Source organism: Natrix helvetica (genome assembly GCF_964273705.1).
Source record: "Natrix helvetica genome assembly, chromosome: 3".
NCBI lineage: Eukaryota > Metazoa > Chordata > Lepidosauria > Squamata > Natricidae > Natrix > Natrix helvetica.
The window spans coordinates 37,256,900-37,283,209 of record NC_138549.1 but is presented as its reverse complement, the minus strand read 5'-3'; the positions used below and the strand labels follow the sequence as shown (position 1 = coordinate 37,283,209).

The window sequence follows — 26,310 nt, the reverse complement described above, 5'->3', positions numbered from 1 at the left end:
GGAGCCGAGAGAGTTCACTGTGCCACAGACATCCGGGTGTGAGTCCCTTGTCGTGAGATGGGGCCCAGGGAGGCAGTTGGGCCTGCTGATAGTATACCTGGCTCCTCGCTATACATCAGCGGCCCTGCCTGAACTCCTCGAGCTGATCTCATCGGTGGCGGTTCAGACCCCCAAACTTTTAGTGATGGGGGATTTTAATCTGCTGTCGATGGGAGAAGCGTCTGAGGGGGTTCGGGAGTTCATGGCTTCCATGACAGCCATGGACCTGACCCAATTAATTCAGGGCCCTACTCACGAGGGAGGCCACACGCTGGACCTTGTCTTTGTCTCTGGCCAGTGGACGAGTGATCTGGGAATAGGGGATCCAACTATTATTCCCCTGTCATGGTCAGATCACTCACTTCTCCGGTTTGACTTCCCCGGTGCTACCCCCCGCTGCGGGGAGGCGGAACCGGAAGGTATTAGATGGTTCCGCCCCAAGCGCCTGATGGAACCAGATAGGTTCCAGACGGAGCTTGGGCCACCTCCTGTGGACCTGACCCGCCCCCGAGTGGAGGACCTGGTAGATGCATGGAATAGTGCGACTACCGGGGCCCTAGACTGGGTGGCGCCTTTGCGGCCTCTCCTGCGGCGACGAACCACCCTGGCCCCTTGGTTTACCGAGGAGCTAAGGGTGATGAAACGCCACAAGAGACGCCTAGAGAGTCGTTGGAGATCCTCCCGTTCCGAATTTGACCGAGCACAGGCACGAGCCTATTTGAGGACATACCTTGTGGCATTAAGAGCGGCCAAACGTCAACATTGCGCCGCTCTTATTGCGTCCGCAGATAACCGCCCTGCCGCCCTGTTTGGGTGACTCGCTCTCTCTTGTTTGAGAGACCGCGGGAAGCCCCTTTACAGGGCAGAGCAGAGGAGTTTGGGAAATATCTACAGGACAAAGTCGCTCAAATCCGGATGGGATGGGCCCCTTTCAGTGGTCCAGTTGAGACGCCCGAGGCGAGGCTTGAGGGACCGCTCTGGGAGGAGTTTGACTTGGTTGCCATCGAGGGTTTGGACAGGTTGCGTGGACATCTGCGACCTACCACATGTTTATTGGACCCGTGTCCCTCCTGGCTTGTACTGGCATCCTGGGAGGTTACGCGCAACTGGCTCCTGGGCCTAGTGAACGCTTCGTTGGGTGAGGGGTTTCTGCCGGCCGCCTTGAAAGAGGCGGTTGTGAGGCCCCTGCTCAAGAAGCCTTCCCTGGACCCATCGGATCTAGTCAATTATCGTCCAGTCTCCAACCTTCCTTTTTTAGCGAAGGTTGTAGAGAGTGTGGTGGCACAACAGTTCCCACGTCACCTGGAGGAGAATGATTATCTAGACCCGCGCCAGTCCGGCTTCCGACCCGGGCACAGCACGGAGACGGCCTTGGTCGCGTTGGTTGATGATCTCTGGAGGGCCAGAGATAGTGGTTGTTCCTCTATCCTGGTCCTATTAGATCTCTCGGCGGCGTTCGATACCATCGACCATGGTATCCTGTTGCACCAGCTAGAGGGGCTGGGAGTCAGGGGCACCGTTTTACGGTGGTTTGGCTCCTACCTCTCTGGCCGGATGCAACGTGTGTTGGCAGGGGAGCAGAGATCGACCCGGAGCCCCCTCACATGTGGGGTGCCACAGGGGTCGGTGCTCTCGCCTCTCCTGTTCAACACATACATGAAACCGCTGGGCGAGATCATCCGTGGTTTTGGGGTGGGATATCATCTGTATGCTGATGATACTCAGCTATACATTTCCACCCCGAACCACCCCAACGAGGCCGTTGAAATGATGTCCCGGTGTTTGGAGGCCGTACGGGTCTGGATGGATGGCAACCGACTAAAACTCAACCCTTCCAAGACGGAGTGGTTGTGGCTTCCGGCCTCCCGGTTCAACCAGTTGCTTCCATCTCTGGCCATTGGGGGCGGGCAACTGGCCCCCATGGAACGGGTGCGCAATTTGGGCGTCCTCCTGGATGCCCGGCTGTCCATGGATGACCATGTAACAGCCGTGGCGAGGGGGGCGTTCCATCAGGTTCGCCTGATGCGCCAATTGCGCCCCTTATTGGACCGGGATGCGCTACGCACAGTCACCCATGCGCTAGTGACGTCTCGCCTGGACTACTGCAATGCTCTCTACATGGGGCTTCCCCTGAGATGCACTCGGAGACTGCAGTTGGTCCAGAACGCGGCCGCGCGGGTGATTATGGGGAGGACTAGATACTCCCCTGTAACACCTCTCCTGCGCGAGCTGCACTGGCTTCCTGTAGTCTACCGAGTGCGTTTCAAGGTTTTGATTATGATCTTTAAAGCGCTTCGTGGCACAGGACCTAGTTACATGCAGGATCACATCCTGCCCCATACATCCCTACGACCAATCCGCTCACACAGAGAGGGACTTCTTCGGGTGCCGTCCGCTAAACAGTGTCGGGGGGCGACACCCAGGAGCAGAGCCTTCTCTGTGATGGGCCCAGCCCTGTGGAATGACCTCCCCCGTGACATCAGGATTATTTCCGATCTCCGCTCCTTCCGTGTACAGCTGAAGACCCACCTCTTTCAATTATCTGGCCTGGCTCAACCGTAAATTTTTTCTTATTCCTCCTGACAGTCCATTCAAATTTTTAAAATTTTAAAATTGTGTTATTACTAATGGGGTATTTTAATGGTGATTTTTAACTGTCTAAATGTGATGTAATTTGTTACCTCCTCCGTGCATGTATGTCTTTGTATATGTGTATGTTTATGTGTTTGTACATATGTTTTATGTTTTATATGTTTTATTGTACGCCGCCCCGAGTCCTGTCTGGAAAGGGAGCGGCTAATAAATTCAAATTTATTATTATTATTATTAATGATTTGGAAAGTACCTCAGCCTAACAGATTTGACCACAAAAATCCAGATGACCACTAGATGGCAACAAATAGATGTACAAATCTTTACTGCCATCCAGTGGTTGTCCATACTTCTGAAGCCAGAACTCAGTCAAAAATCTGTTGAGATTCATTTTTCAATAGTAGCTATGCTCAATCTGAAAGTTCTTGACCACAGGTTGTCAGATTTACTGATACATTCCTTGTTTCTATGGAATATTTAACTAAAAAGAATCAAATCAAAAAATGTATTTGAAGAGTCTCTTCCATCTTGTCCCTCAGTTTTATATCAAAACAAGTCCAATGAGCTGAACCTTTGAAGGAGTATGACTTGGGGAGAAGATTAGATTAGAGGTCCACAACTTATTTACTGGCTAAATCTTTTCTAATCTTGATTTACAATAGCATTACTCTGCAGGACAGTGAGGAAACCCAACTCCACAGAATAAGCAATACCAAAAGTTCAAAGTTCCAACATCATTGTTCACGTGAAGCTCGGATTCTGTTAGTGTATGTTTCTTATGCACACCACTGACTGCTCGTGATACATGCAAAAAATAACCAACACCATAGCATAGCAAAAGGGCATCAGGTTTACCAGACGTTAAAAGAGAAACAACACTAAATGTACAGCTGCCCTTTCTGGATCACTTCTCTATTCTATGCTTAAACTGAACATTTCCATTTTTGCCATCATCATGTTTCTGTCTCTTATACCCCATTAAAATCATCTCTATTCAGTACAGCTAAACCCTCCTTTCACAGGGTTACACTGGCTATGTTTCCACTGCAGCTTTATCCTCCTATGAATATTGCCACTTCTTTTCCCGTCTCAGTTTTTCATACCAAAAAACCAGGGGTGAAATTCAGCAGATTCTGTCAGGTTCTGTAGAACTGGTAGTAGAAATTTTGAGTAGTTCGGAGAACCGGCAAATGCCACCTCTGGCTGGCCCCAGAGTGGGGTGGGAATGGAGATTTTACAATATCCTTCCCCTGCCACATTCACCAAGCCACGCCCACAGAACCGGTAGTAAAAACAATTGAATTTAACCACTGAGAAAGACTCCAATTCAGTTAGTAGCCTCCAAAACTCTTGTTTTCCCCACCTAAACCTAATCCCATTTTTTTCCTAAGCCCATTTTGGAATGCCCTACTTTAGGAATGCTTCTTTGCTGTCCTCTGTCACCATATCCTCCTCCCAATCTCTCATGTTTCCAATGTGTCGATGGAATAAAGATCAGGAGGAGACACAGGCATGTATGCCTTCCTTCATCTGTCAACTTGTAGTCAGTTTGACCATCCTTGGTCTACATCAATGTGATGCTTTGTCATCTGGCCAGTGTTACATCATCATATTGTCCTGACATGATTTGCTTCTTCATAGATACCTGATCAGGTCTCCCATCAGTAAGAAGATAAATGGCTTGAGTGTCACGATCAGCAAAGGCAATCTGAAGTGCTTTCAGTACGTTTGTAGTAGTCCCAACCTAGGCAGTCAGTGGAGGAACAGAGAAAAAATAAGATGTTAATGTGGGCAGATTTATGGGATGGGCTATAAAATTTATTTCTCAGGTATGCTGGCGAGGCATATTTTAAACATTTTACATGATCTAATTCACATTGTAGATAATATATGTGGTATTCTGTATTTAAAATCCCACTGTCCTTTTAAACACTGATATGCTCAATAGCTGAAAGTAATGAAAGACTACAAAATATATATTTCTGTAGTTTGCTGAAAGAGAACTGTTTAAATGGAAACCAGCTAGCTATTTGGATTAAATGAGGGAATACCTTATCCTGAAGGTAGCTTCAGAAATGACTTTTGCCAGAGAAGATTAAGTTCTTTATTTATTAATACTTAAATTTATATGCCACCCATCTCACAATCAAGAGACTCTGGGTGGCTTGCTGAGTTGTCTCTCTTCCTTTAGACAAGTTGTAGGGAATTTAAGTTACATGTACAGTAGATACTAGGCCTCTTGATCCAATTAATAATTCTTCCTGGGCTATGCCCTTTGTCCTTGTCTTGCTTTAGATTACCAGGCATATCTACACTAGTGAGCATGCCATATGGAGAATTCTGGGAACTGAAGTCCATACATCTTTAAATTGTTAAGGCTGAAAAACGCTGGTCATTTGCTTCCTATTGCAAAGAAATGAACACTCCCAATAATTCTCAATATTCCTTCCTGGAGCAGGAATGTCTTTCTGAACCAACCCTTTTGCTCATTAGAAATGTTACTATGGAAAGTTATTTTAAATCAAATCTGTATTCTAGTAAGCATGGTTACTACATTAATAGAAGTTAACATAATAGAAGTATATTTATAAAAACACCAATTACCATATTAATGGGAGAGATAACCTAAATTATATTTGTCTACTTGAAAAGATTCCCTTCATATGAAGTTTTACTTTAACCCAAATATATTGACCCAGAGCATGGAAGAAGGGAATGAGAAGCCCAACAGTAGTTTAGCTCACTTCCATTTGCTTAAAGTTTTTTCTATAGTTACCTGAAGTTGTTTTATCCAAAGTATAGCATCTTCTATATTTTCTTCATTAACTTCGGCAAGTCTGTCTTTCCAGGCTATTGCTTCAGCATCAAATTTAACAAAGTTAAATCTGGTTTTGTTTTGAAACTGTTCCTGTAAGAAATCGTCTGTTGAATGTTTTCTCTGAAAAAGAAAAATCATATTCCCTTTGCCCACCCACCATTCCTCCTTGTCATCATATTGAGAAGTAGTCAGCTATGGGGATAAATTTTTCATTTGTGTAGCAAATATGTATTAAATATTTTGTAATTTGTAATTCTGCTATCTCTTAAAATATTGTCTACCTGTAATCTAATTTTCTCTACAAGGTACTCACAAAATATTTGGGAGCTCAGCACTGCCAGAATTCCCACCCAGCATAGCGAATTTATTTACTTACTTACTTACTACTTACTTACGGTACTTACTTACTTATTTAGCCACCTGTCTTGTATCCAACAATTCTGGGTGGCTTACAACATAAAAATACTGAAAACATTAAAACCATCCATTAAAAAAATAGTGTCAACATACCAAATGATGACACCATCGCTAGAGAACAATGATATGGGAAATGTCCTAATTTATTGTCCACCATTCCATCTGAGAAAATGGACTTAGAAAATCTCTTCCACTTGGCGGGAACTAGAAGAACATTGATGTGGAAGAATAAAGTTCTAGTCCTGTTCTAACAACTCCAGGGAAGATTGGAAAAGATTCCACTCAGAACTAATTCCAGGCAGCACATATTCAGTTAAAGAGACCAACAATGCAGGTAGACCTCAACTTACGACCAAAGTCGAGCCAACATTTTTAATGCTAAGTGAGACAGTTGTTAAATGAATTTTATCCCATTTTATGACCTTTCTTGCCAGAAATGGATCAATCAGTTAAGTGAATCTGGCTTCCCTATGTATCCCTCCCAAAATGGATCACATGACCCATGGACATGGCAACTGTCATAGATATGAACCAATTGTCAAGCATCCAAATTTTGATCATGTGACCATGGGGACCTGCTATGGTTGTTAAGGGTGAACAACAATCGTAAGTCACTTTTTCCAGTGCCGTTGTAACTTTGAATGGTCACTCAACAAACTGCTGTACGTTTACGGCAATCTGTAAAAGGCAACTTCCTAGATCCTTTTCAGAAAAAGCCAGTCATTCTACATTAGGCGCTTCTCTTCACCAAAACAGACGGTCCACTCACTCTTATCAGCTGATATATTTTCTCCTTCACCACAGGCAGTTTGTAGATCATAGACTGAGATACATCAATGAGGATACAGATGTGGTCTTCTGTGACATCTCCAAAAAGGGCTCGGCTTCCTTTCTTAAGGTCCTGAATTCTATACAAGAATACTTTTTTACATGAAATGAAAGGCACAGCAAGAATGATGTCTGAAATGCTCACTTCCCAGTATCTTAACACTCCTACATCATTTTTATTTTTATTATTAATGTAATATAAAGGACAAAAGAATGCCAAGTAAATCACTTTAAGGAAGACAAAATAAATATTACTAAGTAAAAGACATTTTAAACTGGAAGATAAACCAAGATTATTGGATAATTTACAGGAAGGAATATAATTTCAAGGCTATGTAGCCTTTATGTGTTAGTGAGTTTTAAAGCAGTTGTCAATCACTGAATTGGGATTACAATTCCCACTCTTCTCAACAAACAAGACTTAAAGCATCGGATGAGAATTAGGCTTCAATCAGATTGTAGGCTTCATACTACCATGTAACTGTGCCATCACATTCCCTTAACCTAATCTATTTTATGGGGTTATTGCAAGGGTAAATTTCAATTGGACTTCTCTTTCCATTGGCTTTGAACAAATATAAACAACATAAATAAATGCAGACCAAAACTTAACACTAGCAGTTTTAACGAGGCACTATTCAGTGTTTCATTATTATTACTATATTAACATACATCCCATAAATATTGAATAAATGTTCACTATTAAAGAAATAATACTTGCTTTTAGAAGCTCCCTAGTAACTCTAATGAATGATTTAGTTCAAATGTTACTCAAAATCTTATAGATTAAAAAAATAAAGTCTCGAATAGTCATTATTTCAACATGATATAAATGTCTTAAAAGAGATTTTTGACTACATTGGGATCAGTGCTTCTAGAACCTTCGCCATTATTTATTTTAGTAAAATATATGTAGAATATGCCGCATTACAGAATAAAATTGATGTTTTTACAGCTGAATTTCATTAAAAAATAAGATATTAGGTTTGAAGATCATGGAATATAATTATGCTACTCAAATGAATATTCATAAATGAATATATACCCACATTTGATGTTGCAGTTAGGAACCCTTAGCATTGCCCATGCTCAATTTTTAAACAAACAGAGTACCTAACACTAAATATTAGAGTACTTGGGAACTTCAAAATCTTTTTAATAGGATACATCCGTCCTTTTTTCATCATAAGATCTGTCTTTAGAAAAGATAATATCAGGATGCAAACTAACCTTCCTTCCATCTGATGAAGAGCATTCTTCACCTTATTTTCAAACTCCGTGCATCTTTCTTTATTCAAATGTAAATGAATTATAGACCCATCTTCCAAGACTGTATGTATAAAATTGGTGCAGTATTTGGCATGGATTACCTTTTTATTTGTCTCCTAAAAGAACAAAGATTTCCTCTGTGAGTATGATTTCTTAAGTTTCCCTAAATCTGCTCAAGCTTTAAAATCAGTATGTCTAAATGGGTTTGAAATGAATTCAGTTAAGTGATATGCAACAGGACAAGAGAATCAGAGGCCTCATAAACTTTTGATCAGCCTTGACTCAGTCAATGCAATTTAAATACACTGAAGTATAATCCTCTCCAGAAACTGGGATGTTGTGAATTATAATCTAGCATACTGGAGACAAACCCACATCGATCAACAAACGTGAAATATAGTTCTTTTTACTGTGCAAAGGAGATGGAGTGAAAGGAAAAAGCAAATTCTGTAGGCAATCTCTCGTTTGCCTCTTTTCTGCAATTGCATTGCTTTCAATGTATAGAAGAGCAAACAAACGTACTCTCTTGGAATTCATCTCCATTCTCTGGTCAGGTGGAGGGGAAAGTTAGGCAAAGGAGAGATTGCCTATAGAAATTATTAGTTTTTAAATCCCTTCTCCATAGAGAGAAAGGATTTCAAGAGAGCAAGATGTTTTGCATAGTGTACCCACAGCTCCCAGCCCCAGGCTGTGACACAATCACACTGGTCTCCATGTGTTCAAGATAATAAGTCAACATCCAAGCATTCCAAAGGGTTAGGAGGGAGTGGTTAGGAGGCAAATAAAAGCCAAAGGTAAGAAACTGAGTAGTTTTGTCTCTTTCCAGTCAGAAAGCACAGCCATATGATTTCCCACTTAGTGACCACTTTTCTTAATGGCGGAGTTGCTGGTCCCCATTAGGGTTACTCAGTGCCTACAGGAAGCAAATAAACATTTTCTCCCAGTGCATTTCAATAACATATTGGGGATTCATATCAACTGATTAATGTATACAAGCAGTCCTTATTTGATATCCGCAATTGGGACTAGTGAAACCATGACTATACTTAATGATCTTACTTCAACTTTCCTTTGTTTTACAGACCTGTAAATGTGAGGATTGGTCACAAAATTACTTTTCATCTCAGTTGTAACTGTGAACAGTCACTAAATGAAGCAGTTGCTGCATGAGGACTATCTGTCTAAGTACTTAACTTAGATTCCTTTATTTCAATGAAACATTAAATTTAGCTATTATGGTTAGACTGAATCCAAAGCATTTCTTGACAACAGAAATCATATGATGCTTGTGATGTTTTTTCTTTGAAAAATCCAGAATCAGTTTGGCTAAACATGTGAATACTTTCTAGAGGATTAAGAAAACAGAAGCCGTACTCTTTACCTCATTCAGTCACAATTCCTAACCAGTTTTCATAACTGCAGGAAATGTTGTTAGGCAAACAATGGGATCCTGTAAGTGGCCAGAAGTGCAAATGAAGCTTTCTACTATACAACTAACAAAACCTGGAACTCTATTTGATCTCCCCACTAATCCCCTCCTCCCAAACTCCACAAAAAAAGTAGAAAATTATCATGTCACAATGGGAAGATTTCTTACAGCATTTGTCTGAAGAGATTCATCTTCTGGCTTGGTTTTTATATCTACAATTCCATTTACATGACGAAAAGCACAATCAGGAAAAGCTGTAGGTATGGTCAGACTCTGGGCTTCCAAGCCATTCTTCTGAAGCCACTCTCTGGAATTCACAAAATCTTTTACTTCTGGTTCATATTCCGTTTTATCCATTTCTCCTGCTGATATGAAAATATTAATAAATAAGTATGTGCCAATATCAGCTTGAAGATATTATATGTCTTAATTTTAAATGGATATATTTGCATACACATATTTATTTATGGTACATGACTAATACATTCTTCTTTCCTTAGAAATATTACTACTTTATCGGTAAGTCTCGTCTGATCTGAGTCAATTCTTAGTCACTATAGTCTTTTGCAGGTCTACGTAATTTTCTTAGGTAACAGCTTGCAGTGCTTTGCAACTGCCTTTTCCTGGGATTATGACACGCTGTAGAGATTTTGTGACTGGGTAGGACTGCTGCTCTACTGGACACTGGAATGAGATAAGAAGAGAAAGCAGCTCACTTTTGTCCTTCAGGGGCAGCTGTGTCGTTGTGAGACTGATGAGTTGAGCTGACTGCTATTCAGAGCTGCTGTGCGGAGATTTTGAGTAAGCAGTTCCATTGGTGCAGCAAAGTATATCAGTGTTGGGCTCTCTGGGAGAACACTAATTTCCACAGCAGCTACAGGAAATGGGAATAGGAGACTAAAAGTATGCCACCTGTTGTGAATAGAGAAGCTGGAGAGAAATTGGATGTTGAAGTGTGCAGTGCAAGTGTCCTTAGGGGAGAGAAGAATGGTCCAGGGCAGTGGCGTAGCATGGGTTGTCAGCACCCGGGGCAAGTAATTTGCGCCCCCTAACCCGAGGGCGGCCCGACTGCAGCTGCCCCTGGGTCGGCATCAGTCAAGTGAGGCTCTCCATGCTGGCCTCCTGCCTTCCTCCTGAGGAGGAGCTCGACAGGGCAGCGGGAAAAGGTTCGACTAAAGGGAAGCAGGTGCCGCGGGGGTGGGAGGCGCACCGGGGGCTTCGGGAAGGCGCCGGCTCCCCGGGGCGCTCCAGGCGGAGCGGGAGGACGGAGCGCAGCGCCGCTCTCCTTCGGCTCCCGCGGGGGCGGCGCGGCGGGTCTTGGCGGCTGCGCTGGGAGGTAGGCGGTGCGCAGGAGGGGCCTGGGCGTGCCAGGGCCGGGAAGCTTAGTTCGCGGGCCAAGCCGGGCGCGGAAAGAGGCGGCCACAGTCCGGCAAAGGGCGGCGCGGGGCGAGTCAGGGCGCCCCCCCCAGATGTTGCGCCCGGTGCGGCTGGCACCCCCTGCACCCCCCACGCTACGCCACTGGTCCAGGGCTTCTCTAGAAGATAGGAAGCAAAGACCCAAAGGGATGAGGTCCGCCGAAGATTCTGGAAGGCTGGGAAGAATCCACATGGTTGCAGGTGACAGCTTCACCCAGACTTAAAGGGAACCGAGGGAATTGGCTACCGCTACAGAAACCTTGGTTTTGGGGAAAAATTTGGCATAACACCCTGAGAAAGGCTCTTCCCCCTACACAGAATAGGTGTTTTGGATGAGCTGGAGAAAGTCCAATAATGTTGAACACACTCCAGTTCATTCCTTCCTTAACCAACAATGTCCTTTAGCAAAGGAAATAAGTCTGCTAGGGTAACTTTTTGCAACGAATTCTTCCCACAAATGAGAGATCTTACGTTGAACCCAGATCTACTGAGGCAAGCTGTAGCAAAAGAACAAGTGAAGGTGAAAAAGCATAATTTCAACAAATAAGTAATTATTGAATCAGTAAATGAATAGATATGTATGCATGCTGAGGAACTATATCTTTTTAACTTCCCCAGTTTAGCTCTGCTATTTGTTCTCATGTTCAGAAGTAGATTGCAAGTAAAACCAGCCAAGTCATAGAGAGTTTTATTCTAGTATTTAGACTGTTTCTGCAGATTTACAATTTGTAGATTGATCGCTAATGGATGGGCATGTATTGAAAATACCAGTGACGTGCGGTGAAGTTTATGGCTGGTGAGGCTGGTGACGTCATTAGGAAGGCAGGAAATGGGACCACGTGTGCAGGAGGCTGAGGCAGCCGCAGCCTCCTCCACACGTGGTCCCATTCCCCGCCTTCCTGAGTCAACATGAAGGGGATCGCAGAGCGCTTGCGCTCCGCGGTCCCCTTCATATTGACTCAGGAAGGCGGGGAATGGGACCACGTGTGCCTTTTCCCTTTTCTCTATTCTTTTCATGATGAGAGCGGTGAGGCTCTGCCTCTCCTGCCTCCCCTGACCGCACGTCCCTGGAAAATACTTTCCATCAAACTGTTCATAGATCAAGTCCTTTGCAATTATGCATTCATAAAATACCTGCCACTATTTCAGACTTCTCAAATTCGATGAGAATTTTCTCTATCTGGGTTAGGATATTTTTGGCTTCCTCTAGTTCCCTCCAAATCAGGTAGACATCTTCTCTGACACCGGTTCCTGCATTTGAGGGAAGGTATAAAGACACAGAGAAAGGATTAGATAAAACTAACGAAATAGTTTCTCTAGCCTTGCATAATCTTTAAATATTGTTGCATTTGGTAAGCCCAGGGCAGCTACAACAAATCATTACCCCCTTTTAAAGAGCTTATTCGTGGCTATATAATTCTGGGGAGCCAATTCGATGTTGGATTTGTATTTCATGAAAATAAATAAAACCTATTAATTTCAGGATTATCAGACTTTAGCACATTATGCAAAGACCAAGCTCCCTGGATAAGGCTTCAATGCTTGGAAAGGTGGAAGGAAAGAGAAGGGGGGGAGGACGAGCAGCAAGGTGGATGAACTCATGGAAGTGGAAATGTCTGGAACAGTGGTGGGTTACGGCCGGTACGCCACGGTATGGGCGTACTGGTGCCTGCTGGGGGGTACCAGGTACTGTTGCAGTATGGTGCTCTGGACGGCCCATCCACCTGGCCGCCCTCCTTACCTGTATTTGACCCAACTGGGCCATTTCCATATGCGCCCGCATCACAGGCGCGCAAGCGTGCACATGGTGGACGTGCGGCCCTGTCGCAGCATACTGGTTGTAATGGGATCCGTAACCCACCACTGGTCTGGAAGGTCTAACATTGGAAGATCTGAAGGACCTTTTGAGGGACCTATTGTCATGGAGAAAACCTATGTGCCCACTAACAGTTGACACTGATTTAATGTCATATAATCACAATCAAAGTTGGTGAAACCCCCCAGACATTCAGATTGTTCAATCATATTCTCTTAAAAGAATGAAATTGGGAATAGGACCAAGTGAGGGGAAAGGAGGAGTATCACTGTTGTTGTTTTTCTTTTCCTATGCAGCCCCATGAAAGCTGGGAAAAGTGGTCCTAATAGGCTATGCCAGTGGTTCTCAACCTGTGGGTCAGGACTCTTTTGGGGGTCGAACAACCCTTTCACAGGGGTCGCCTAAGTCCATCAGAAAACACGTATTTTAGATGGTCTTAGGAACCGAGACACCAATTTTATGGTTGGGGGTCACCACAACATGAGGAACTGTATTAAAGTATCGTGGCATTGGGAAGGTTGAGAACCACTGGGCTCTGCAGTTCAAGACAGTATGGACTGTGTGTTCCATGAAGAGAAATAAATAGAAACCGTCCTCTCCAAGATTCTCTCTCACAGCTTCCAACAAAGAAGTCCTTTCTATGGAGAAAATGAGTCTCTTTAAATCAATTCTGAAATATCCAGTCTTATCGGGAATTAAGAATTGCCACTTTGTACTTCCACCTCTATGGTGTCTCCTAGAGGAGGGGTCGCCAATCTTTCGGACCTCAGGGACCACTACATTCATAATTTTAAATCCCACTGACCACTATTACGTTTTTTTAAAAAGATAAATAATATTTAGTGCAATATAAAAAATGCAAATAATTTTTCCGCAGACCACCAAACTTTTCTCGCAGACCACCGGTGTTCCATGGACCACCGGTTGGTGACCACTGCCCTAGAGACCACTTTTGCTCTCTCTTAAATGTAAATGAATCATTGCCATTCATTCCAATGCTTTAAGCCTCAAAGACTCCCAAACATGTGAGTATTATTGCAGTAAATGAACAACTAACCCTCATCAATATACAAAGCACAGAAAAGTGCCAGACATGCAGGAATCATAAATGCAATGTAATTAAAGAATTGATAATGCAATATAATTATGTTCATATAATGCAGATGAATGCTATTCCACAAACACTTGTGCCGTAAGTCTGCCAGTCAATATAATGTTGTAAAATTTGGTTTGGCTCTCTGTCTCTCTCTGTCTCTCCCTCTGTCTCTCTCTGTCTCTCTGTCTCTCTTTCTCTCTCTCTCTCTCAAAAGATGAATGCTATTCCACAAACACTTGTGCCATAAGTCTGCCAGTCAATATAATGTTGTAAAACTTGGTTTGGCTCCCCCCCCCCTCTCTCTCTCTCTCAAAAGAGTGTTTCACTAATATGAATAGGTAAGCTGTGAAAAGAACATTGTTTGGAAAACAGATCCAATGTTCAATTAAATATACCTGAATAATATGCTACGCTATTGGCTTTATCAGATTAAATATCGGCACCAGCCTTATGTGGTGCAGTAACCATTTTGTTCCCTTCAGTGCCAGTTTAACGTCAAGTTTTATGATGCTGCAGTGGCGCTGCAGTTGGTGTGAACACATCATGAACTGATTTGCTAGCACAGCAGATTTCCGAGGGGGCCGTGTGCCAGAGATTTGGCAGCAATGGGTTCCTGCTGTCATTAATATAACTCAATAGATATAATGCATGCATAATTTTCATAAACCCCAGAACAATTCTAAGAGAGGTAGTAAGGCTTTTCTCAGTCTTTCATTTTCACTTTTCATTGTGCATTTTGATGTGTTATTGTATACTGCCATCTCCTGGGACATTCCTATATTTCCTTCATTTGAATGAAAAAAAACACTGAAATGAGCCTAAACCAAGTGTATATTTTTTTTAACAAATGGAAGGACCTCGTCCATTTCATTTATTATGTTTTTTTTATTAGTAACAATAAATCAAATTAAGTACAATGATCATACTATTAACACATTTTTTCAATTCTGAATGCCAAAGGATAATTTACAAGTACCAGTTTTTTTAAAAAAAAAAAATCTCATGTTTAAAAGAAAAAGGCAAAGCCATTAAGAATCACTTTGCCGGTAGTCTTATGTCATCTGGCCTAGGATAAAATCCACAGAAATCAACCTATGATTCTGAAAAAAATGGGGTGAGATTACACAAGAATGCAACTCATATTCCTAAGAAATAAACTGATCCCACTGTATGAATCAGTGTGTGTGAATGTGTTTGTGTGAGCGTGTTACATGCCTATGGCCACCCATCTCAAAACATTGAGTCTGGGTAATGTATAAAGATTGCAAATCAAGAGTTATGAAAAGTAATCCATGGCATCCAATGCATCTCAATCATAAAACCACATCAACAGCAGAACACAAAATCTCCAATGTCTTAGGAAATAGCCAGGACTTTAAATCTTATGAAAGGCTAGCAAGCCAGAGCCATCCACCTGTCTGGGGAAGATGTTTGCCACTGAGAAGACCTAACGCCCAACAAGATAATATTGTTTCAGGGGGGGGCAAAGTGTGTTCTCTTGAGTAATCTGGTGAGGGGAGAAGAAACATGTGCAGGATACAAACCAGAAAAGACTCTTCCTTAATTGCTACCTGTATTTCAGAGAGTGGGGCTTAGAAGGCCCAAGAGAAAAATTGTATTGTTCAGGCAAGTTGAAGTGGTCCTTAATTTGTCTTACAACCACGAAAGAAAGAAAAAAAAACCACTGCCCACACTTGTTCCTTTATGCAAAGCACTTCTAGAGAAACAAAGCTACCCATGGGAGAATATATAATTATCACAGAAGGCAGAATACCAAGTTTCAAGGAGGATAATTATGCTTAAAGCCAATATTCAAGAGCAATTCTCCTTCCTGGTTTCTTAAGCAACATTTTTTTTAAAAAAAAAATTAATTGTCTTAACCAAAAGTATACAGATTAGTTTTGGCTGCAAACAAGTAACAATGTTAATGCCTATTAAAAATGTTTAAATTCTCTTTTGTGGAAGCATTGTTCTTCCCTTTTGGGGGGGGGCTTAATTATCTGGAGCAGAGACAAAGGACTGCAATATTGCATACATTACAAATGTCTACCTAGTTAAGGCATAGTTTTCTATTATGAGTAGAAGTTGACACAAGTCCCAGTCTCATGAGCTCTGTCTCCTCTTTTCAAATAACAAGCGGTTTAACTTCCACTCCTGTTTTTTTTTAAGCCAGTATTTTTTGTGTTTTTCAGTTTATGAGAAACATATCAGTCTGTACAAAATGCTATAAAGCAACTACACACAATATTTAATTTAAATCAGATTTTATGGATTGATAGATTAATAGATCAAATACCCTAGGTACTGTTTAATATTAAATCCAATTTAAATAGAATCACTGCCATTGCACTGGGAAGAGGCAAGTGACAAAACACAAACTATGATATCAGAGCCTCACAATTCACATATCTGCACCTGACATTAGGTTGCAAATAGGACAGCATTTGCATAGTGGTGTCATGGGGCATATCTTATCATCATAGCTTTCTGCCAATGGCTATGATCATTGTGTCTGTGTCTCTTAACGCTGTATGATTGTCTGTGATGCATCAATGATTAATGTTTTTATAAATAGTTTTGAGAACTGGATGGGACTGAAAAGAATTTCAATTTCAAGTAAGATAAATTTGATATTGAGCAAGGGTGAAAACAGTAATTGAAGGCTAAATTGCATAAGCTATCATAGCTTACGTACAGCAAATATTACATTCCCAAGACATATATTTCCTTATTAAAACTGAATGAATTGTGCAATAGTTTCCTGTCCAAATTTTCTAATCTCCTGATCATATACATTTCCCTATTTTAAACTCAAGTTCAACAATCTTGACATATACATTTTCCTGAAAGGAAAGGTTAGAACATGTCAAAGCCAATTTCATCTGCATGTCATTTCATTTCTATCATAGGAAACAAATCTTCAAATACCAATATTTACCACCTAAACACATAATCTCCCAAGAGACTTGGATCATCGTTCCTCTCATTAACACTTTCCCAAGTTTTGATCCTCTCTGTAAACTTATCTCAGGAAATCTATACTTCATAATAAGTCATCAAGGGTATGGATTTCGTCCAATATGTACCAGTCAACAGCTGTTACAATTGTGGGAAATGAGCACTGCTAGCTGTCTTTATCACCATTACTGCTTACAGCTTAACTGCTTCTGAGATCTACCCAGAGTTCTATTGAAGGAAAAGATATTTTTATCACCACCCCAATGACAGAACACAGAATTGTCTCAATGGCAAATATAACAATATAAACTATTTTCTCTCACAATGCCTACTTAATGGGATTCGTTCTCCAACAATGCAGTAAGGGCCAAGAATTAACAGTTAGGATAATTTATATTGATGGCAGTAAATTAGGAACCAGGTTTTTAAAGAGAGGGGAAGACAAAGGGGATACACTCAGTATAAAGGTTGTCTTTGAAACACCTGGACAGCACAAATCTAAGGATATTGGTGGCGGCTTGTTCTCCGAGCTTGTTGTTCAGTTTCCAAATGTTTTGTCACCAGGGTAGGCAACATCATCAGTGCAACTTTGGTTGAAGTTTCTTGTTTCAGTTGTCTTCTGCTTTTGTGGGTCTTATGTGGTAAATTGGACTGAATGACCATATAAGATCGAGAACTGAAACAAGACACTTCAATCAAAGGTCCACAGGTGATGTTACCTAGCCTGGTGATGAAAAGTTCAGAAACTGAACAAGCTCAGAGAACAAACCACCACCAACACCTACCACCCGAACTACATTTCTAAATCTAAGGATGTGTAAATAATATGCATTAAAAATGAAAACTGTAGTAACTGTGAGAAGGATCTTGGAATCCTAGTGGACAACCATTTAAATATGAGCCAGCAGTGTGCAGCAGCTGCCAAAAAAGCCAACACAGTTCTAGGCTGTATAAACAGAGGGATAGAATCAAGATCACGTGACGTGTTAATACCACTTTATAATGCCTTGGTAAGGCCACACTTGGAATGCTGCATTCAGTTTTGGTCGCCACGATATAGGAAAGATGTGGAGACTCTAGAAAGAGTGCAGAGAAGAGCAACAAAGATGATAAGGGGACTGGAGGCTAAAATATATGAGGAACAGTTGCAGGAACTGGGTATGTCTAGTTTAATGAAAAGAAGGACTAGGGGAGACATGATAGCAGTGTTCCAATATCTCAGGGGTTGCCACAAAGAAGAGGGAGTCAAACTATTCCCCAAAGCACCTGAGGGCAGAACAAGAAGCAATGGGTGGAAACTACCGTGTTTCCCCGAAAATACGCCAGGGGCTTATTTTCTTTTGCCCCACGAAATATGCCCTTGGGTTTATTATCAGGGAGGGCTTATTGTTTTGGGGCTGCCGGGCGGCTGCTCCCTTGTGAAGTGGCTCCCGAAGTGCCGGGCACAGCCTCAGGGGCAAAGCAGCCATGAGGTAACCATGCTCACGAGCTGCCGCCCGGCAAATCCCCTCTCCAGCCGGGCAGAGCGCCATTCACTGACCTAGGGGGTAATCCCTAAGGTGCCAAGCCATGTGGCGCTCTGCCCATCCCCCAGCTCCTGCGGCTTGGCACATTCGGGATACCCCCTAGGTCAGTGCATGGAGCTCTGCCCGGCTGGAGAAGGGGGTTGCGCGAGCGCCTGTTCCGCTCGCAGCTTCACCAAGCCCTTGCCAGGCTCTCCCAGGCCACCGCCGCTGGCTGCTGCTGCCCGCCGCCGCCGCCGCCCCCCCGCTCCGCGCAACTTCAAAACTCGGGCCGAGACTTTCAGCATCGGCCGCTCTAGGAGTGCTCTCTATGGTGGGCTGGCTGCCGGACAGGGAGTCTTCCAGCAGCTGGCCCACCATAGAGAGCACTCCTAGAGCGGCCGATGCTGAAAGTCTCGGCCCGAGTTTTGAAGTTGCGCGGAGCGGGGGGGGTGGCGGCGGCGGGCAGCAGCAGCCAGCGGCGGTGGCCTGGGAGAGCCTGGCAAGGGCTTGGTGAAGCTGCGAGCGGAACAGGCGCGCGCGCAACCCCCTTCTCCAGCCGGCTAGAGCTCCATGCACTGACCTAGGGGGTATCCCGAATGTGCCAAGCCGCAGGAGCTGGGGGATGGGCAGAGTGCCACATGGCTTGGCACCTTAGGGATTACCCCCTAGGTCAGTGAATGGCGCTCTGCCCGGCTGGAGAGGGGATTTGCCGGGCGGCTGCTCGTGGGCATGATTACCTCATGGCTGCTTCGCCACTGAGGCTGTGCCCGGCTCTTCGGGAGCCAGTTCACAAGGGAGCAGCCGCCCAGCAACTCTCCCCTTCGGCCAGGCAGAACGCCACTCCCCAACCTAGCAGTATCCCGAAGGCAGCAAGCAACGTGAGCGCTTCCCCCCCCCCGCTCCTGCAACTTGGCGCTTTTGGAATAACGCTAGGTCAGTGAGCGGTGCTCTGCCTGGCCGGAGGGGGGGTTTATTTTCGGGGGTGGGCTTATATTTTTGCCCACGCGAAAAATGTGGCATGGGTTTAGTTTCGGGACAGGTTGTATTTTCGGGGAAACACAGTAATCAAGGAGAGAAGCAACTTAGAACTGACGAGAAATTACCTGACAGTTAGAACAATTAATCAGTGGAACAGCTTGCCTCCAGAAGTTGTGAATGCCCCAACACTGGAAGTCTTTAAGAAGATGTCATTTGTCTGAAATGGTATAGGGCAGCGATGGCGAACCTTTTTTGGCTCGCGTGCCACAAGTGGGGGGAGCGCGGGGGGGTCATGTGCGGGCGTGCCGCACCCATAATGCAACGCGAGATCCCCCAGTGCAAATGCGCGCATAACGCGCGCCCCCCCATTTTACATGCTTTTTTCACCCTCCCCAGGCTCCAGAGGCTTTATAGGAGCCTGGGGAGGGCGAAAAGAGCCTCCCCCGCGCCCCCGGAGGCCCTCCGGAGGCTTCAGGGACCATCCGGAGGCTTCCCTGACACCTTCGGAGTGCTTAAAACGACCCTCTGAGCAAACCAGAAGTCGCTTCCGGGTTGCTCAGAGGGTAGTTTTAAGCGCTCCGAAGGCTTCAGGGACCGTCCGGACATTCCCTGAAGCCTCCGGAGGGCCTCCGGGGGGGAGGCTCTTTTCGCCCTCCCCAGCCTCTGGACGGTCCCTGAAGCCTTCGGAACACTTAAAACGACCCTCCGAGCAACCCGGAAGTCACTTCCGGTTTGCTCGGAGGGTGTTTTTAAGCGTTCCGAAGGCTTCAGGGAAGCCTCCAGATGGTCCCTGAAGCCTCGGGGGGGCTCTTTTAGCCCTCCCCAGGCTCCTATAAAGCCTCTGGAGCCTGGGGAAGGCGAAAAACAGCTTTTAAAAAGGTGAACTCAGCTGGCCAGCGCGCGCATGCGCGCTGGCCAGCTGACAGGGCAGCGCCTCGCGTGCCCTGACAAATGCATGCCAAAACAATTAGACATACAGACAATTTTTTCCCCTCATGCCATCACTCTGCTAAACACATAATTACCACAGCACTGTTTTATGCCTAAGGATATCTAATCATGTAATAGAACTGTATTACTATGATACTTCTCATCTTTCCTATTACCTACTCTTATTGGTATCTTATGACTATCACTTTGTTGGTTGCATTTTATGATTTATGATTGTGTCTTATGATTTATGATTTATCACTTTGTTGCTTGTATGTATACTGAGAGCTTTCACCTTGAAGACAAATTCCTTGTGTCCAATCACACTTGGCCAATAAAGAATATTCTGTTCTGTTCTATGTTGTCAGATAAAATGTGCAGAATGTGTAAGTCAAATTTCTGTGTTAAGATGTTTAAATGGTTTAAATTTGCATAGAACTGCAAGATAGGTGGCAAATAACTTTAATAATTAATATTTAGTCATCTAAGGTTCTATTAAATGTTTGATTTATACCATCATAAACTTTGTAGAACAACAAACCACACTATTCTATCTTCTATTAGCATCAACACACTAAACCTGCTATGTACTCACTCTTTCAATTTAAATATTTTATAGGTAAAGGTTCCCCCTTGCACATATGTGCTAGTCGTTCCCTACTCTAGGGGGCGGTGCTCATCTCCATTTCAAAGCCGAAGAGCCAGCACTGTCCAAAGACATCTCCGTGGTCATGTGGCCGGCATGACTAAACGCTGAAGGCCCATGGAACGCTGTTACCTTCCCTCACCAAAGGTGGCCCCTGTTTTTCTACTTGATTTTTACATGCTTTCGAACTGCTAGGTTGGCAGAAGCTGGGAAAAGTAACGGGGCTCACTCTATTACACGGCACTAGGGATTCGAACTGCTGAACTGCCGACCTTTCTGACTGACAAGCTCAGCATCTTAGCCACTGAGCCATCACGTCCCGTAAATATTTTATACCAACTTTATTTTCCACACTTTAAACAAAGTATGTTAAAATGCAAATGCTGTTCTTTTTAAGCACACTGGAGGGGGAAAAGTAAAATTAAGACAAAAGTGTTGTTCTGATTTCTTTTCTGCTGGTGAAAAGCTCTCACATAGTTAATAACTAGGAATTACGTCATAACTACAGCAATAATGCCAGCTAAATGCCCAGGATTATTTGTATTCCCATTTAATGTGTTAATAAGATGCAGCATACGGAGCATTTCTAGAAGATTACTACACTTTGTGGCTAATTGAAACCACGCCACAATTCACTCATAAAAAGAAAGGCAAAGGAATAATTTTAAGATTTCTCACCCCACCTATTGAAATATAAACTGAGTACCTAGAGCAGGGGTGTCCAAACTTGGGAACTTTAAGACTTGTGGACTTCAACTCCCAGAATTCTGGGAGTTGAAGTCCACAAGTCTTAAAGTTCCCAAGTTTGGACACCCCTGACCTAGAGAGAAGCAGTTGGAAAGCTTCCCTCTAACAGCCAAAGTCAGTAGAGAAACATAGTTTGATGTAGGAAATTATTAAACAGCTGCTGAATCAAAATTAAGGGGAATTAGGAAAGTATTTCTGTGAAGAGCTTCACAGTCCTGAACGATTTTGAAGAAAAAGAACAAGACATTCATATCCTTTCTTCTTATGTCAACTGTATGCAATTTTCCTTTGTTTTCACCTTTCCAAGATCTGCAATTTACTCTTGTGATCTGGGGGCTGGAGAAAATCAACCGAGCATGCAGAGTTAATTTCTCCCTACCTGTGTGGGAAAGCTTTAATTAGCTTATTTATCGAACAGAGTTTGATAAACCTTTGAGCATGTGCCCTCACAAGACAGCTGATGATAAAAGGGAGAACAAAGATGAATGCAAGCAGTAAAAATAGCATCAATTAGCAATAAATCAAAAAATATTTGGAGGATTATTTTTTTAAAGAAAATATCATTGGGGGTCACTTGAAGTCCACATCAACAAAGGGAAACAATGGCACAAAAGTGGAAGAGTGTTTTTCTACCTCTATCATACTGCGATACATAAAAATAGCCGCTTCAGCTACTCAGAATCAAGTGGGGCAGGCTATGTTCAAACAACAACCAGGTTATGTTCAAAGGACCCATAGAATTTGCTCCTTAATTACCCATTTTATTTATTTTTATTTAGAAAATTTATATTGCCACCTACTTGTACGTGGTGACTCAAAGCCAGCTGACAAGGATATAAACACATTATATAAAAGAAATAAAAAGAAAAATAATAAGATAATAACCTCCCAACCCGCACCCAATTTTTCTGTGGAAAGGAGGATTGTTCTGACCTAGATATATCCATGTTTTGGGGGAAAAAAATAGAACCTCTGGTTTAAAAAGCTTTCTCCTAAAGAATTGTAATCTTAACGGCACATCCAATGCATTTTGTTCAAAGCTTCTTGACTCTGTTTCAAATCATCTGGAATTTTCCCATGATGGTGATTTCTAAACAATCAGAAATAATGCTTCCTCTTTGGGCCAACTGTGGAAAGTAAATGCTTCTTGGGTTACAAAAAAAAATGCCTCCCAAAAGTTACTGTATTATGAGAGCGAGTTTGAACTGACTAAAGCACCAGGCTAGAAACCAGGACTCAGTGAGAACTAGTTCTACCTAAGAGATAAAACTAGCTGGGTGATCATGGACCAGTTACTCTCTCTCAGCCCTAGGAAGCAGGTAATGGCAATCTAATTCCAAAATCTTGCCAAGAAGAACTGTAGAGACTTCTCCAGGCAGTTGCCAGAAGTCAAGGCTGACACACACAAAACACCACCTACTACAGCTTAGATGTCAGAATCAGATCAGAATTTGAAATGGCCCCTTGAACCTATAAAAAGGCCTTTTGGAAAGAGAGAATAGTATATTTATTCCTTTTCTCATTAAATGTTTTCTCCCCCCACCCCACTTTATTTATGCCAACTGCTCAGAGAGATTTAAGAATTGGGCAGCCTTACTAATCTAATACAGGTAGCCCTCGACTTACAACCACAATTGAGCCCAAAATTTCTGTTGCTAAGCAAGACAATTGTTAAGTGAATTTTGCCCCATTTTTTGACCCTGCTTGCCAAGTGAATCACTGCAGGCGTTAAGTAAGTAACACGGTTGTTAAGTGAATCTGGCTTCCCCATTGACTTTGCTTGTCAGAAGGTTGTAAAAGTTGATTCCCTGACCCCAGGACACTGCAAACATCATAAATAGGAACCAGTTTCCAAGCATCTAAATTTTGATCATATGAACGTGGAGATGCTGCAACAGTCATAAGTGTGAAAAATGGCCAGAAGGTACCTTTTCAGTGCGGTTTCATCTTTGAACAGTCACTAAATGAACTATTGTAAATTGAAGACTACCTGTAAATCAATCAGGGGAGCACTCAACCTTTCTAGTTAAGGCATTGCCACTGCATGTTCAATTTGTCATGTCATTCCACCCACTCACCTTTTAAGGCCTTTCCCCATTGCCGCAACCAATTCATCACTGAGTCATGGAGAAACTATAATGGCACAAAATTTGCTGTCCCTACTGCCAGGTCCTGTCCAACTTCTATTGCATCTGTTTCAAGCCATTACCAAAAAACTTACAAAGCAAATGTCATGCTTAGAACCGTTAAGGAGCCAAGAATAAAGCACCATAGTTCCCTGAGGTATCTGTAATAAAAAGTCTGGCCCCAATACACCCCAAAATGATATTATAGGGATGGAAATGTAATAAAAACTGACAAGCAAAGTAATTAGCAAATAAAGCAGCTTTTCTTCATATGAGAAGCTACAACATCAATGCAGAAGCCTGAAAAAAGATGCTACTCTGTAAGTAGATCCCCTTTTAAAGTTAGTAGGATTTTTAAAGCAGCTGTCATTTTTATTCAGGATCCCTTGGACAGCTTAAAGAAAATGAGCTGCTGATGAATTTTAGAAAAAGATTGTGTTTGCAGAAGTTCCAGATTGCTTCTTCGGAAAAAAAAAGTTTGAAGAACGTGCAATCTTAATGCGATTGTCTGAGCTGTTGTTAAATAAGTGGCATTTGCAAATTATCTATTTGAAATCGCAGTGTTCATAACAGGAATTGCTTAGTTCTCTTTACTCCGGATAATTTTTTTTATTAACATACACAATTTGGCAAGCAATTCTTTCCCCTTCTGGAAACGTCTACACATTCACTTAAAACAGACTTAGAGAATATACAAATGATCTCTATTTTGAAACAGGTGATCTTCCCCAATCACTTTCTCAGAAAAAAATATTAATTTCACTCTTCCCTAAAACACAGGAAATAGGGGGTGTTTTGCTGAAATAACTGAAAATAGTACTGAAATAACATCTTTTTTCCCCCCATACGAGTTATAAAAACGTTCCTTTACATTATTATTTAGCATTTTAGCTCTGTCTTTTTGAATGACACTATCTATATTTTATAAAATGCCCATCAGAAGCAGCAGGGATCATAACTTGCTGCAATCTTTTCTAATATTTTTTTATTTTATTTCTCCCTTGGAAAGTACCAATAAGTATGAAAACGGACCCATGGTGATTTTAAAATATACATAGCAGTAGCTCAATCAAGACAGGTTTCTCTACATTTCACAAGTTACAACTGTGGCTGCATCAATTTTGGGCTCAATTGTGGTACGGTAATAAGTCTGGGATTACCTGTACCTTATGTGAATTCTTAGGAGCTTAAGCCATCATATTCCATGTACTGAATGCATACACCTTATAGATACAGGCACCTGAATCTGAAAAGTTCCTGCTACTGGATTCACTGAGCAAAGCAGTCCTTAAGGAATATGAAGGCTAATAATACAGTAGGTAGTCCTCGACTTACGACCAGAATGGAGCCCAAAATTTCTGTTCTAAAGTGAGACATTTGTTAAGTGAGTTTTGCCCCATTTTACGACCTTTCTTGACACAGTTGGTAAGTGATTCACTGGAGTTGATAAGTTAGTAACTTGATTGTTAAGTGAATTTGGTTTCCCCATTAACGTTGCTTGTCAGAAGGCCTCAAAGGGGTACCCATGACCTTGGGACCCTACAATGGTCATACCGTAAATATGAACCAGTTGCCAAGTGTCTAAATTTTGATCACATGATTATGGAGATGCTGCCAAGTTGGTATCTGTTGAGTGAAAGTTCAACATAAGTCACTTTTTTCAGTGCTGCTCTAACTTTGAATGGTCACTAAATGTTGTTAAGTCAAGGACTACCTGTACCTACCACTTGCCCATAGCAAGAACATTGCATCAAGGCATTCAGAATCTGTCCTGTTGAATAAGGACCAACTGCTTAATTTGCTTCCTTGTACTCTCATTTTTATAGCCTTAGAAAAAAATCCAAACATTTTGATATGCACTGACATTTGTCTTCAGCACTGAGTTAATTGAAACCCGCCCAGTGTTTTCTGCAGTTCTCTCTTTTTGACTCTTGTGTGGTTTTTCTTAGGGTATTTTCACAGATAACATTTGCATCACTCCTATATTAGCTCCATCAGGTCTTGTCCCTCATCTACGTTAGGAAACTGAGCCAACTCTGTTTTTTTTTTATTCGGGTTCAATTGTGGTGCATCAGAACTTGCTTCAACTTTCCACTTGAAATGCTGAAATTCCATAGAGTTTGGAGTGACCCATTTTCCCATTAACAAGAACACTTCTTTTGGACTTCCAGTTTTTAGTATTTTTTTTTTCTTAACTGAATAGGTAGCAACGACCAGTCTGTCAGCTTCCCTTACAACATTTTTTAAAAATAAATGTAACGAAGGAAGGAGGTCTTGATCCCCTCCAATTGGCTAACTGGCACCATTTCAAAGTTTCTCATATTATGAAAAAAATATAGCTTTACACTGTTCAAGAGTTTTCAATAAAATTTGATATTCTTCCTTGGATTTGAAATGTACTAGTGATTCATTTGTCCATTAAATATCCTGCTTAACTTCATGACATTCTTAGTCTCATCAAGCTATCCCCATTTTACTTAAGGGGACTTTTCAAGCCCAGGTTATGAGCTGAATTCTACTTATATAATTCTAATCATATAAGAACATGGCTAAAGAATCAGAAGAGGGGTGGACTTTTGGACTTTTATAGTGTGTTCAACCCTTGCTTATAATACTTATCAATATTCCCCACATTTGGTAATAAATGACCATAAAATAATGTAGGTTGCAAATGTACATGACCAAACAGTTGAAGAAAAG

The 26,310-nt window shown here is 42.4% G+C and overlaps 1 protein-coding gene across 2 annotated transcripts in view; it reads right to left on the bottom strand.

The window, feature by feature from the left end:
- Positions 1–26,310, bottom strand: part of VWA3B (von Willebrand factor A domain containing 3B) — a 101,374-nt gene that overhangs the window by 48,059 nt on the left and 27,005 nt on the right. Inside the window, exons 9-14 of one of the 2 annotated variants that reach the window (XM_081946770.1) lie at positions 11,943–12,059; positions 9,561–9,757; positions 7,925–8,079; positions 6,636–6,774; positions 5,408–5,539; positions 4,277–4,375 (exon numbers count right to left, since the gene is read on the bottom strand). In XM_081946770.1, the coding sequence (XP_081802896.1) occupies positions 4,277–4,375; positions 5,408–5,539; positions 6,636–6,774; positions 7,925–8,079; positions 9,561–9,757; positions 11,943–12,059 (839 nt within the window). The remainder of the gene's footprint in view (positions 1–4,276; positions 4,376–5,407; positions 5,540–6,635; positions 6,775–7,924; positions 8,080–9,560; positions 9,758–11,942; positions 12,060–26,310) is intronic. The other variant, XM_081946771.1, reaches the window with a different exon arrangement.